Source organism: Penicillium verrucosum, assembly GCF_028828655.1.
Source record: "Penicillium verrucosum strain IBT 35672 chromosome Unknown utg000003l_segment0_segment0, whole genome shotgun sequence".
Lineage (NCBI taxonomy): Eukaryota > Fungi > Ascomycota > Eurotiomycetes > Eurotiales > Aspergillaceae > Penicillium > Penicillium verrucosum.
The window spans coordinates 2,892,937-2,907,377 of NW_026643212.1; the positions used below are offsets into that span (position 1 = coordinate 2,892,937).

At 46.9% G+C, this 14,441-nt stretch overlaps 5 protein-coding genes across 5 annotated transcripts; 3 read left to right on the forward strand and 2 right to left on the reverse strand.

Annotated features, from left to right (window-relative positions):
• Positions 1-155: 155 nt before the first annotated feature.
• N7516_008775 (putative ceramide glucosyltransferase) lies at positions 156-1,982 on the forward strand (the record flags this gene model as incomplete). The annotated part of the gene is made up of 2 exons (XM_057221494.1): positions 156-379; positions 440-1,982. The coding sequence occupies 2 exons, from the start codon at positions 156-158 to the stop codon at positions 1,980-1,982; spliced, it is 1,767 nt and encodes a 588-aa protein (XP_057071766.1).
• Positions 1,983-2,204: 222 nt separating this feature from the next.
• N7516_008776 (ankyrin repeat domain-containing protein) lies at positions 2,205-3,019 on the reverse strand (the record flags this gene model as incomplete). Its single annotated transcript, XM_057221495.1, has 2 exons — positions 2,205-2,650; positions 2,767-3,019. 2 exons carry the CDS (start codon positions 3,017-3,019, stop codon positions 2,205-2,207), a joined length of 699 nt encoding a protein of 232 aa, XP_057071767.1.
• An 823-nt stretch (positions 3,020-3,842) lies between these two features.
• On the reverse strand, positions 3,843-4,694 carry N7516_008777 (WW domain-containing protein; the record flags this gene model as incomplete). The annotated part of the gene is made up of 1 exon (XM_057221496.1): positions 3,843-4,694. One exon carries the CDS (start codon positions 4,692-4,694, stop codon positions 3,843-3,845), a length of 852 nt encoding a protein of 283 aa, XP_057071768.1.
• A 1,746-nt stretch (positions 4,695-6,440) lies between these two features.
• N7516_008778 (uncharacterized protein) lies at positions 6,441-8,173 on the forward strand (the record flags this gene model as incomplete). The annotated part of the gene is made up of 3 exons (XM_057221497.1): positions 6,441-6,500; positions 6,558-6,734; positions 6,785-8,173. 3 exons carry the CDS (start codon positions 6,441-6,443, stop codon positions 8,171-8,173), a joined length of 1,626 nt encoding a protein of 541 aa, XP_057071769.1.
• Positions 8,174-9,684: 1,511 nt separating this feature from the next.
• On the forward strand, positions 9,685-11,869 carry N7516_008779 (Acyl-CoA dehydrogenase/oxidase; the record flags this gene model as incomplete). Its single annotated transcript, XM_057221498.1, has 7 exons — positions 9,685-9,940; positions 9,993-10,191; positions 10,268-10,387; positions 10,446-10,595; positions 10,651-11,167; positions 11,222-11,276; positions 11,334-11,869. Coding segments are annotated over 7 exons (1,833 nt in total), but the record flags the coding sequence as incomplete, so codon positions are not given.
• Positions 11,870-14,441: the final 2,572 nt, after the last annotated feature.

Below are 14,441 nucleotides of genomic sequence, written 5' to 3' on the forward strand. Positions count from 1 at the left end.
TCCGGGGCTTCCGAGCAGGCAGCTATTTTGATACCTAAGTATACACATCTCCATTATTTATGTGGGAAAGAGATATTCCATAGTTGGTTGGTCCACAGGTCCCATAGTTAGGCGTATGTTGTACATTGTGAGGGCGGAGACAGCCAACTGCCGAAATGAAATCCACCCGCATGCAATTGCTTCTTCTCCAGAATGTCCCTCTCATCTGCGTCTATGTTGCTATTGCTTTTCCTTCGTGTCCCATGCTAAAGCCTACATTTTCGTTCCTCCTTCGCAGATCTGACGATGGCGCGCTGGGCGCATCCGTCGCGATCGGTTGGATTGCCCTGATATGGTATACATTCATACTCGCAGTTTGCGGTCTAGGATATTTTCAGATGTATGATTTGGCCTTCTTTTTCAAAATAACATATAACTAACACAGTCCCTTTCTTCTCAGATGGAAATATTTCCTCAGCCAGCCGCATCGGTCACGGCTAACGAACACCTCCGACGTACCGCACATCACCGCCATCCGACCGGTCAAGGGCCTCGAGCCGCACCTGTATGACTGCCTCGCTGCCACCTTTCGACAGGACTACCCGAGCGACAAGCTCAGCATTCGTCTCTGTGTATCGACACGCGACGACCCGGCCTATCCTACCCTCCGCAAACTAATCACCGACTTCCCGCATGTTGACGCACGGATTTTTGTCGAAGATGAAGATCCCCTCTTGCAGCAGGATGGCATCAATACGTACACGCTCGGGCCGAATCCCAAGATCCGGAATATGAGCCGCGCATATCGAGAAGCGAAAGGAGATATTGTCTGGATCATTGACTGCAATGTCTGGGTCGGGAAGGGAGTCTGTGCCCGGATGGTGGACAGGCTGTGCGGAACGGGGCCCTCCTCAAACAAGAAATACAAGTTCGTGCACCATCTACCCGTGGCCGTGGATGTGACCGGAGAGAGCAACCTGCGTGAAGAGCGACAGGCGCTCGTGGACGCCAACCCACAGTCCACGGATGCCGATGCAGCGGCCGCAGCGATGCCTTCCGTCCGTCCAGAGGATGGCCCTGCAGCCATGATAGCCACTGGAGGCGGTCGCTTGGAAGAACTGTTCCTGTCCTCCGCGCACGCGAAAATGTATACTGCGATCAACACGGTTCTTGTTGCGCCATGCATCGTGGGAAAATCCAACATGTTCCGCCGCTCCCATCTCGACTATCTTACCAGTCCATCGGTTTTGGGTCCCGAGGCTCGTCATCCCGGCATCGATTTCTTCTCCGACAACATCTGCGAGGACCATCTTATTGGCGATCTGCTGTGGAAGAAGCAGGTGCGGGAAGAGAAAGAGCTCCGCGAGCGTTGGGGCAAGCATGCCATGGTCTTTGGTGACATGGCTATTCAACCTGTCGCCAACATGAGTGTGCCGGCATACATCGCCCGTCGTATCCGGTGGCTGCGAGTCCGTAAATTTACTGTTTTACTCGCTACGCTTGTCGAACCAGGCACCGAGTCCTTCTTATGCACAACATATGGCGCCTGGGGCGTCACTACTGCCTTGGCGCCGTATCTTGAGCGGAAGGGTGTGCAATTTGCTGCCCATCTCGGGACGTGGTGTGCGTTTTTTGTCGTGTTCGTATTTGGCATGGTCTCCTGGATCCTAGTCGATTGGACACTGTATATCAAGCTGCATTCGGCAAGATGCATCGAGTTGGACGAGGATACCCCAGCTTTTGCTCGGCCTCAACGCTACCGGTCATCCCAAACTACTCGTCGCCCGTTCATGCAATGGTTTGGCGCCTGGCTCGGCCGTGAACTGCTGGCCTTGCCTATCTGGATCATGGCAGTGTACGGCGGTGTGACGGTCGTGTGGCGAGACCGGCGCTTTAAGGTCGGCTTCGATGCGAAAGTTCGGGAGATCGATCCCTCTACTCCACTACCTGTGGAGGTGTCGCCTTCTCCCGGGGCAGTAGCGGGCAAGGTCCGCAGTGATTGAATTGATGTGTAGATGAGAGCATTTGAACTTTATGTATACTAGAGCAGCATTCAAAAAGCCCTGTAGCGTCATTCAATGTAAAGTTATGATAAAAGGATCAAGATGCATTAATATAGACACTAACGAACAACATATGCAAGAATAGAAAGTACCCATATATCCCATTGTATGCGTGAAATCTTAAAACTTTTCTTCAATCATTTCCGACCTCATTGACGTAAATCAAGCAGATCCACTAGCCTCACCCTCAGTAGCCCCCTTCTCCAAACTAGCACCAACATCCGAAGCTAGGAGCCACTCAACAACCTGTCTGCCCGCAGACATCTCACCAGCATTCTCAGCAGGCTTATCCTCGCCCTCATTCTCACCAATGGTCATGTCAATCTCCTGAGTCTGAGCATCATCACCCTCGGCACCCTCAACATCCTCATCACCCTCAACGGCAGCCCAGGCTGTCCGCTCAGCGAGGAAAACAGCGTCATGACCAGCATCATTCTTAACATCAAGGTCTGCGCCAGCTTCGACAAGCGCCTTAACACATTCCAAGTGCGCGTTGAGCGCAGCCCAGTGCAGGGGCGTGTTACCAGAGTTGTTGCGGTGGTTAACGAACGCGGTACGCTGGGAAGCGTCTGCAGATGACAGCTTTTGGAGCAGAGTCTTGAGAATTTCTGAGCGGCGTTAGTAAATGCATTAAATAGACGGGTAAGAAGGAAAAACAAGATTTTAAGACATGCATGACATGTGCAAAACCATCCAAGTCAAATCAAGTCATTCAGTGACATACCGGAGTTTCCATTCGCAGCCGGGAAGTGCAGAACACAGGATCCAGAGCCACCCTCGCTCTCATCCGCCATGTCGATGGCAGATGCCACGATCTGGGACTCGTTGCAGCTGTGTTGGCTGGCGAGGTTGGCGATGTCTTCATTTAGGGCCTCGAGATCGCCTGCTCGGGCGTCATAGATCAGATCATCGACTGCCTCGGCGGAGAGTGCGATTGGCACTGTGGGCTTTGTCTGTGATGTCGTGGAGGTAGACATGATGTGTGATAGACCAAGTTTTTGGTATTATTGTTCTTCTTTCTTCTTGGTGGGGTTGTTTTTGATTTCCCACTTTATTTGATGTAACTGGAGTGGGGTGTCAGTAAAATGTTGATTCACGATCGGGAGATGATGAGTCAAGTGACAGGAAAACAAAGAGTGTTATGTGTGTAAAATCATAAAGGACTCTGGAGAAATTGGGAATTTTGCATAGTACAACAGCCTGGCCCCGCGGTAGATCCAGTTGATAAGGATTTCAATGTCAAGGACATGTTCCAGCCACAAAATGGGAATCGCAGTTCGAGGTGCTTCTTTCGCCACGATTTTAAAGTCAATGAACAGGAAGTAAATTCAATCTTACCTTTGCTTTCAGTTCTTTGCTTTCTAGCGTGGAGTATCACGGCGACAATTGAAGCGATCGCCGCAGAAAATAATTTGATATCGCGGGTCATGTGACTGATAGCGGGCTATCAGTCAACGGTACAATAGAAGTCGAATGAATGTGCCAATAACTACGCGCGTTATCGTACATATTTAAATTACTAGAAGAGCCTTATGTCGAGACGAGGTTTGTGTTCATACATGGTACATTGTACAAGTAACTTTGCTCAATCGTGGATAGAACGACAGGAATTCCGTCCGCCTCTACCCACATGCAAGGCAGAACGCCGAGAGAAAAACAAGCTCAAACGCCGAGTCCCACGTCCGGTGGGATGGTATCAAGAAGCTCCGAAATGAAAATGCGACCGGAGGTAACGAGAGAATACATCAAACAACCCTCCTTCCCTCCCAGAACTCAAACAAACACCTAGCCACACGGCCCCTAATCCCTGAGCCAAGCCCGCCTCTTCTCCTCCTTTCTCTCACGACGCTTCTCCTTGTACTGCTTCAACTCTTGCTTGGTCAATTTCTTAGCGCTGCGCTCTGCGCGCAAACTCCGGCCGTCATGGCTATTTGCTGCCGCATCAACGTCGAAGAAAGCGTTCATCTGTCGGCGAGACTTGTTCTCATCATTGTGATTATCCGGATTGATTGTTGCAGGTTGCCATCGTCCAGTGAAGCGGTTGAATGTGCCGGTAGCTGCATATGCCGTGGAGGGATCAAACCCGAGTGCGTTCGCGGGCTGTGCAGCCTGTGCTGGCTCTTCGTGATATTGCGCATACGATGCGGTGGGGTCATAATTGCCGTGGATCGCGGGATTGTAGCCACCGAGGACTGGTTCCTTTCTCGGAGCTGCGTCGTGGCTGACTTCTGTGCCGGGTGCTGCTGGGATTGCTGGGACTGCTGAGGCTTCTGGCACGCGGGGGTTTTCCCACTGGGAAACTCCAGTAAAGCGGTTGTAAAAGTAATATGCCCCTGCGGTGGCGTCCCATGCAGGTTCCCATCCATCGTCCTCGACCTGTGCAGGTGGAGCCTCGGTGGGAAGTGGTGGTGGGACTTCAGCGGGGAGCGGTGGTGCAGATGTTAGTTCATCTTGCTCAGGTTCATGAGGTTGCGACTTGGACGCGTCCATTCTCGGTTCCTCAATTGGTCGGGTTTCTTCGTTCTTTTCCTCGTCTTTCTGGCTGTCGATGTCATGCTTGGCTTCTGTCTCAGGGCCCGACAGAACAGGGCTGGGTGAGCCACTGGCACTTTCTTGTGGAACAGATGCCGATGCTTCTGGTGATGTGGACATGATGGGCAATAAAAGCAACGATTGTTGCAGACAGGTGAACGAATTGACAGAAGAGAAAGAGATCGGATGCGATCTACCCTGTCGAAACAGAGGGCCCGTGCAGTGCAATTAACCCCACCGCCTACCTAAATAGATCAGTTTGTACGCTAACCCGAAGTAGGATTAGCGCAGGCCCATATACTTCATGCTGGATTGTATACTTTGTGTCACCAACAGACTACCTACATGCTCTATATGGAAGACCTATGATTTATCTCACTTTTACTTCAGATCAATCTCATATATTGTCGTGTTAAGATATTCCATAGTTTAGTTTGGCGTGCTCTCTAACACCTAGGAAATGGCACTATGACTTCTAGTCATAGCATGGTACTCGTGTTAAAATATCCCATAACTAGTTCAGTTTGGCGTGCTCTCCAACACTAGTGATGGCATGGCACTATGATTTGCCATCACGATATCCTCAGACTTGTTGAACACCTTGCTAGCCAAAAACATTAAAAACATTCCATTTGTGGGGGGATTCGTTCTGATTGGTCATTTGTTGGCCTGTTTGCCATCATCGTCCCGTTACGCAACCTACACAGGTTGAACAAAGTGACTGATTTTGGATCTCTGATTTGTTTTCGAGATACAGGACAAACTGCAAGATCGAATTCTGGTTATGCATTCAGCCAGATGTCTCGGGAGCATATCTCGCGATTGTGGATATATCTTGCTATCCTAGGTGCGCTATTTCTTCCATCCGTCCTCCCTGTAAGTTCCCTATGGAGCTTCCCTTGCGAAAAATCGTATTCAACAGTGAGCTTCTATGTGGAACCTCGACCACAGTCTATTTGATGTGGTGGAACTAACAAGGGAAGCGAGAGCGATGTCTACTTATTAGGCAACTTCTTGATGGAATGCGTGGTCAGGAATGTATGTAGTTGACTCTTCCGGGTTCTATATCTCTTCCACTTGCCTGGATGCCTCGTGACATCCAAGGTTGGAGATAAAGGGCTTTGATACTACTATTGAACCAATGATTGGAACCCAAGAAAACCTTGGTATAGGAGCTCTGAAGAAAAGTTGGAAATCTTCAACTGAAACTGGAATGGCTGATGTGCAAACCTACTAACTATGGATATACCAAGTAGAAATATTGTTATGGGACATCTAGCTCATTTCATAGATAGAAAAGACTCTTGAGCAATAAACTATAGGACACTTCGAATTGTTCTAACCTCAATATTTCTCTCTGAACTGCTAATGTATAGCTCCTTGCTTGACTTTACAACCCTTTCGACTTTTCGGTGAATTCGAGCGAGCCCTATAGATCGGGTGCAGTTACCGACTGTTCTAATTGGTCTTTCGGGGTTTATAACACTGGAATGTTCCCCCTGCATTGGTTCCTTGAACTATAGCGATGTGAAGTTCCTGATTCCTGTAAAACAACCTGCTTCACGATGAGTTGGGACTCTCACCATTGGATTCATCGCAAATTCCTGTAACAAAGTGGCTGACATTCCTTTTTTACTTTCTGCTTTGTTGATAATAAAGCTTGACTAGGCATTTAGGGGATGAGGTTAAAAAGAACCATATCGTAGCTCTCTTTGATGCTCGCCATCCAACATCCAGTCGACAACCTTCGCCAAAATATCGTCTCTCATTTTCGTTCTTTTTATACCCACGCTCAACTTCAGCGTCATTCACTCATTTTATTGTCTTATATGATTACTAGCTTTAGTTAATACAGTCTTGCTCATGATGAAGGGGGTTGCTCTTCTTTCGCTTTTTGGGGCTGCCCTGGCTCATCCGGCGGGCCTTGTGAGTACTTCTATTTCTACAACTTGGGGCACAGATCTAATCTTGGGGATATATTAGTGGTGGGGTACGGATGTCTGCTATACCAGTCCAGACAACACCGACAATCAGTGCTCGGATGTTCAGCAGAAAGGCTTTGACTTGTCTGAGCTGGCAAACGGTGACAATTGGAGCTTTGAAGGCTTCCATTTTGTTGGCCTCGAGCCCAAGAATGGCTGTCAAGGATCTAGCTACGGGGTAGGTCATTATTCCACCCATCAAAGGCTCTCGATTCTAACTTTCTCAAGGGCACTTGCCTTGGTGGAAAGCTCTCTAGTGACGATGACTGGACAATCAAGATTTTCGCCACTGACGCTCCATTCTCAATCCGGAACTTCCATCTTTCAACTTCCCGGAGCACCGATGTTTTCATCATCTACGAGATGCCGGATGGTTCTTCCTGTCATCATGTCGCTTCCAGCTCGTACAGGGGAACTGATGTCGGCAACGACCAGTGTGGCGGTGCTGTATCAGTCGAGTTCACACTTCCCCAAGAGAACAAGTTCGGCGATTGTGATATAGAGATCCATTCGATCGACTTTGACTGTTCTACTGGATCTAAGCCGCCAAGCCCCGTCCTTGACCCCTCTCATTCTCATCATGTGCCTACCACGAGCTCGACTGTTTCCCTTCCTCATTTCCATTTGCCCTCTACTACACGGGAAATTCCTACGCTTAGCCACTCTTCCCAGAAGATGACGACTTCCACAATCTGGACTACCGAGGAGATTACTATCACTAAATGCCCACCCAATGTCACTAACTGCCCTGGTCATTCGACTGTCTTGGTTACCTCTACATACCCATTGTCAACAACAGTCTGCCCTTCTAAACCCGCGGAAACCAATCCTAGCACAACCTCTCCTCGTGTTGTGCACTCGCACCCCTCGATCACTAGCTCTTTCACTACAGCTACTGAGCCCAGCCCTCCTGTTGTTACTGCTCCCTGCCCTAACGTGGTACCCAAGTGTCTCAACACATGGCTCACTATTCCGAAGTGCGACTCGAACAGCGATACTGCATGCTTCTGCCCATCCACCGAATTCACGGACAAAGTTAGGGGATGCATTCGGGCCTGGAGCAGCTCCAAGAAGGAGGAAGATTCCGCCCTTGCTTTCTTCGCCGGTATTTGTGCTCCCTTCGTCCCGGAGAACCCTGCGATTGTCGACATCCCCACAACCTGCACTTCTTCCGACCCCGCTCCTAAGACCACTGCTGGTCCTAAAGTCACTCCCAGCACACGTACCGTTGTTGCGACTATTGGTGTGCCTACATCCGTCGCCCTCCAGACTCCTTGTACCACCATCAGCTGGGCTTCGCACACGACCACTGTTCCCCTCGTTAGGTTCAGTACGGTCACTTGTTCCTCCACGACATCTGTGAATTTGGTGGTTGTTACTACTGCCAGTCCTCCTTCTAAGAGTGGCCATTTCGCGCACGTGTCGTCCTCGACGTTGACAACTAGCTGCAAAACACACTCCACCGCTATTTTTACGCCGACTACGCCTAAGCCCACTGTGTCCAAGCCCACAGGATCTAAGCCAACTGAAACTGTCGTTCTTTCCAATGTTGGGTCGAAACTACCCATGTACGGTTTTTGGGGTTTTGGCATCGCCCTTTTGGCGCTCTTTTTTTAATAATCTCCTTGTTCAATTTCTGAGAAAATGAACTTTACTTCATTATGGTCGATGGTAAATTGTTTCATTGCATGTATTGAATGCAAGGCGGTGCGAACTAGGTCTCGATCTGATTACCCCCTATTTTCTGAGAATAATTATATACGACTTGTTTATTCTTGAAGGGTACTGATGTGGATGTAAGTTGTAACGTTAGAACTGAATTGCGATATCTGTAATCTCACCCATTTAACCACAATGTGCATTCATCTTCCTATGACTGACTACAGCTGAACTTCAGGCCATCTTGGGCTCATCATAACTTTTTGCAACTCTTTCATTACGGTATGTACTATGAACTGACCCTGCAACGGTGTCCAATATCAAATACTTTTTTATATTGATCAAATCGGAGATGCCGAATGTAAATTTAAATGCATGAGTGAAGGCAGGTATAGCGAACTTTTTCCAGATATGGATAATAAGTACTGCCACCTGGGCAGCAACGTTTAAATCTGTTGGTTTATGCAACGTGGTAAACGTGAGTTTGGACAAAATGAGGGCTAATAAAATGATTGTGGATAGTCTCGGGTTTATGTGAAGCTGATTGGGAGGCATATACATGCCCACAGTGGGCCGAACTTATTGTCATGAACTCCGTGGCCCGTCGACCCAATATTTCCCATATAACCACCTACGCTATACGAATGTGACTAACAAATATATCTGATAAACTGGGAACCATGTTCTAGAAGCGTCACCGAACGGTTCTTTGTGAAGCACGAAGTTATGATGAGAATGACCCTGGATGTTATTGTACCCGACCTGTCAGAATATCAATGAAAATACAAGGACTAGCCCTACAATAACAAATCTACGGTACATAGTGACCATGTGTATTTGGAAACACGTCAGGCACACAAGTCTACCAAACTTCGTGGGCAAACTTCGTGGACAAACTTCGTGGACAAACTTCGACAAGATGTAACAACATTTGAAGTCGCTAAGACATTTTATGGGTCGCGAAGAACATCCTAAACCCCTTACTTTTTGTTCCAAGTATATCCCGGTCAGCGGATCCACTGATATTCAGTTCTTCGTGGAGATTGTACCTTTGGTTCACCCTATCAGTCAATACAGAATGGAAACTCAGCCCGCCCTGAATTTCGGAGAGCCCACACTGGGGCTAAAGTTCATAATCTTCCGCATATTACACCTCATTGATCGAAACTTCTCGGACTACTTCGGTGAGATCCGTAGAAGGATTTTGATCCCATGGATAGGAAGAAAAAACCGACCAGGGTGACGTCCAATGACAAGTTGATATGTTGTCGGCTTCTATCTCCACTAGGCCTTTTTATACCGCTAGATTCAGTACTCTAACTAGAAACGGTAAGGATTCTCTTTTTTTTGGATCCTCTGCATAGTACATCATACAAATGTACTATGTGCCACAGTTCAGCCCCGATCAGCTTTATCGAAAAATAAAAGTGGATGTGGCTGAATATCTCTACCTGAAATTTATAAAATAGTTTCTCTCTGGTGGTATATCTACCTCCGAGTGTTCGCTTCATGATCGTAAATTTATTCATACTATTATTGATACAGAAGATTTGCCCACCATGGACAACGGATTACAGCAGCAGTTACAGCAGCTACAGCAGTTGAATCCTGCAATGGAGGATCTAGCACGTTCAGAGCTCTTCAAACCAGCCCCGCCCTCTTTCAGCTTGGAGGAATCTACTAGACTAACCTACCAGAGGGCGAAGGCCTTCACTAATGCATATGGTATGCCCAACCTATTTACTCTACCAGTATATACAATCACTAACTAGAACAGGCTTGACGCTTAAGGATGTCTTATACATCACCCCTAAGTTCTGGAAGCTGCACCGAGAGCCTCTAATGACACTTGATGGTGGGGCTTTCACTCTGCTTAGTATTCAGTGCAATCTCTTTGTGGGCACACTGGCTCCTTTTGCCTTGAAGCGTCCAGAGCTTCAGCCGATACTCCAATCTGCTTTGGACTACGATATCTCGTGAGTTCATCTCTAAGCAAAAATCTTCAAACACGGACCATTTCAAGTTTGTCGCTGACGAGAAATTGATATTTAGAGCACAATTCATGTTGACCGAAGTGAATCATGGATTAGATGCACGGAACATACAGACAACTGCAACAATTCTCCCAGATGGTGACATCGACCTTCACACTCCTTCCCCAAACGATGCAAAGTAAGCCGAGAAATATCCGAGTCTAATTATCTTACAATTTGCTAACAGATACTCTCAGGGTCATGCCGCCAACTACCCCGAGGGGTGGTATTCCAGTGGTTGCACTTGTAATGGCTCGTCTTGTGACTGAAAATAAAGACTGCGGAATCCGACCATTCCTAGTCCAACTTGGAAACGGAAAAGAGATGTGTAAGGGTGTGATATCAAAGTGAGTCTCCAGCTACACTCCCATGCCTAGTCCATAAGAGCTAATCCATAACAAGGGCCTTGCCTCAACGAACTGGTGCCCATCCAATCGACCACGCTCTCACATACTTCGACCACGTCCGTCTACCAAGATCCGCCTTACTTGGCAGTGCAGAAGGAACAGAAAACAAGCGCGAAGGGTTCTTAGCCTCCATCCATCGCGTTGCAGTGGGCACTCTATTCCTCTCAGGGGGTGTCGTCCCAGGTCTCAAGCTCGCCGCCTTCAATGCCGCATCGTTCAGCCAGAACAGACTTGTCAGCGGCCAGGATGGAAGCCCAATGGCAGTGATCAATTTCCGGACTCAACATATGCCCATCCTCCATGCCATCGCACAGTATAGCGTGCTAGAAGCATCCTTCGTTTCTGCAGCGATGGCGTTCCGAGAACAGACCCTTGACCCGCGGGTGCGCCATGGTATAGCTACAGCTTTCAAGGCGGTATCGCTTGGTCATTTCAACAAAAGCATCAAAGATATGAACGAGCGGTGTGGGTGGCATGGACATTATGAGCATAACCAGCTCCTTAAGATGGAGGTAAGATCTCAGTATTACTTACTTATCTTTTGCTTGACTAATTCTTCCTTCTAGCTGACAATGCGTGGTGGATCAACTGCAGAGGGCGATATCCGCGTCCTTGCCATCCGTACGTGTCTTTAAAACTTGGAAAAATGCTCCAGAAAAACACTAACAATAAATATAGGACTCGCGTCTGAACTATTGATCGGTCGGTATCAAATGCCACCACCAAACGACCCTAGCAGCCCCATTGCGCGGCATGAGGCCTCTCTGTTCTCCGAAGCGAGGGACCTTCTTCAACAAGGTGCCAAGGGAGCTCACCGAAGCGACCGATTCAATCGGGATATCCTTCCGCTCGCTCTTCCATTAGTCGAGGCAATCGGGCACAGAATGGCCTATGAAGCAGCTATAGATGCCAATATCGACCCGAACTTGCTTAATCTTTATGAGAGCGGAGTTGTGAAGCAAGACTCTGCGTGGTATGTTGAACAAGGGGGACTCAGCAGGGAAGTTCAACGCGAAATGGAAGCTCAGGCGGCGGATGCCTTACTTCCCCAGATGAAGGATCTCTTGTTTGCTTCTGATATTCAAGCATATAGCAATGCGCCCATGACTTCGAAGACGTTGTGGAATGATTTTGTTTCGGGGTTGGAGGTCTTCTCGGGAGATGCACCTTCCGATCTTCTCCCCGGTACGCGCGACTTTTCATGCCGCCTTTGACTTAATTATTATTGGTTTATACTGCCTGTCCGCTTTCACCACCGCCTTCTCGAAGCATATCCATGGATATTAGTTTCTCTCCATTTGTATAGCCGGGGCGCCCTTCTATTGATCTTAAACCTTACAAAAATGAAATTACTACTACTCTTTAGGCGGAAGGCTTTAATATTAGTCCTCGTATATTACAAAGGCCCCGGCTCCGGGTCCGGCTTAGTATTCATTCGGTCGTACCTATTACAAGTGGTAGGCGTTGACCGCCCTACCACTATATATTGCCATTAGCACTTCCAAACAATAGTACAAGTTCGTATAGTAAAAAGATTCAACGCCGAGAAATACGTATATACGAGGATTTTTATAGTGGGAATAGCTTTATGTTTTTAAACTTAGATACTTTGCTTATTAAACCCTCTGTCATAGTAATTCATGTATTTATTTTAATTCATGCAAGTCTAGAATAAGGCAGAATTCAAGCACAAATACTGTAAAATCAGGCATTCCAACCTTGGAATGGTCTTCAGATGACCAATCTCAAAAATTACTGCTGGCAATATTAACAATATTAACCAATAATAATTAAGTCAAGAGTGGCATGAATAGTCGCCCGTACCCTTGATTTCTAAGGGAAGATCATTCATAATTTAAATCGAGATAGCCATGTATTTTCGTTAGATAGATAGATGTTTCACAGGATTACCTAGGGTTGACAATAATTTGTTTTTTTTTCCAAAAATCTCGACATGTGTAGCTATTTATTGTTTTTTTGGAGGCTACAATTGCTCACATTAATTAAGATCCTAAACAGCCGTTTGTGCAAGATAATTCTCCTATTCATATGGTCAAAATTATTTATTAGTAGTTAAATGGTTGTCTGAGAACAGTATTTGCAGTAGCCGTACTTTGACTGGTTGGCACCATGGGCGACCGGGCGTAGAGGTGGTAGGTTTACTAAGGATTAGACATCTGTAGATAATATAGTTGAATTCATTGATCAATTGCGCGTTTAAAAAATACTATTTTCTTATTGTTAAGAATATTTGTTGTAGATATATATATTCCAGTTGTAAACTCTGTTAGAATATATATCTAGAATCTCTACGTTCAAAACTATCAAACCAACCTCACTAGCCTAGTAGGAAGGGAAAATAAATAAATGAATCTAGAATCAAGCATTTCCTAGAGAAGCAGATATAACTATTCAATAAGTAAATATAAGACTTTGGTGGCGTGAGGACTACTATAACACCACCTAGTTCACCATCAATTCGTGTTGTGGTATACAATTTACTACTTTTGGGAATTATCCTCAAGTAACAACTGCTAGGCTATTGACTAACAGCTACTCTACTAAAGTGACGTACTCTCTCATACCAAAACAGCACAATAGACATCAGGCGTCACTTTCCACTCCATCCTACGTATCAGCCATATTCAAGTGTGACTATGCGGAGACAAAAGCTAAGAGCCGAACCTAAAATAAGACCATCGTAGGAATAAATTGTGATATACATTGAATGAATCTAGCTGGATCCTGGCCATTCTCAAGGTTATCGAAAATCTGATTCGAAAATGCCATACGAGACTACATAACTAATGTACACTAGTAATGTGGACTATGTATAGACCAAGGGGAAGAAAGGATTGTTTGATCAAAAATTGAACGAAGGGGACAATCTGTACAATCTCCAAGCCTGCAAACAGCACCGAGTTAGGGTTGTGTGAGAAGCCGTCCGGCGGGAAGCGTGGCTGTAATCGACATTATTCTCGGAAAGCGAAACCCCCAATCGGAGACTTCACGGGATGGCTTGTGACTAACATTACGGTGCTTAATTCCTCGCGGCTGAAGAGAAGTTCAACAATGAAGGGAGTGTCTTAGCTCTCCCTACGTAGCTTTAGGGTCCGAGGTGCAGTGGACGCCCTTGCAGGTGACCCTCCTATGGGGTCACTGGGCCACTTGGAGGGAAGAATCCCAGTAGCCTCTCATTAAAATCAGTCGCCGGCCATGAGTAGGATATGCGTGACATGCCTTAGCTCCCGAAGTGCAGAGACAAAGTCTAATTAAAGGGAGAAACCCCCTTGTGTTGGGAAATTGAAGTCTACAGGTACACCACCCTTAGAGACCCACTTTCAGACCTTAAGCTTAGTTTGATTAAGTTTTTTTTTTTTTTTTTGGCGATGAATGTGGTTTTGTAGTTAGAGATTAATGGTATAGCATACTACGGAGGAGTAATATCTGAAATGGTACCTGTTTTCATCCAACGTTACAGACAAATTGTGGGCACGAGTTTCGACTAGACGAGACTCAGGGTAAAGGAATGCCAGGGCAGTCCGTAGTCGTGTGAGGTGAGAACCTCGAGGTAGATCCATACCAGGGAGCCTCCACAGGAGCACCCTTGTTGGTCTACAGGGCCTACAGAGTGGAGTAATCTTCCTCTCCCTTCCCTTCCCAGTAACATTCCGGGGACATACTGGAGATGATCTAGGGAAACAAAAACATTTTGGCCCTGGAATATGAAATCAGGGCTACTCACAGACCGCTGGTAAAAATCTATAAAGATGAGGTGATTCATCG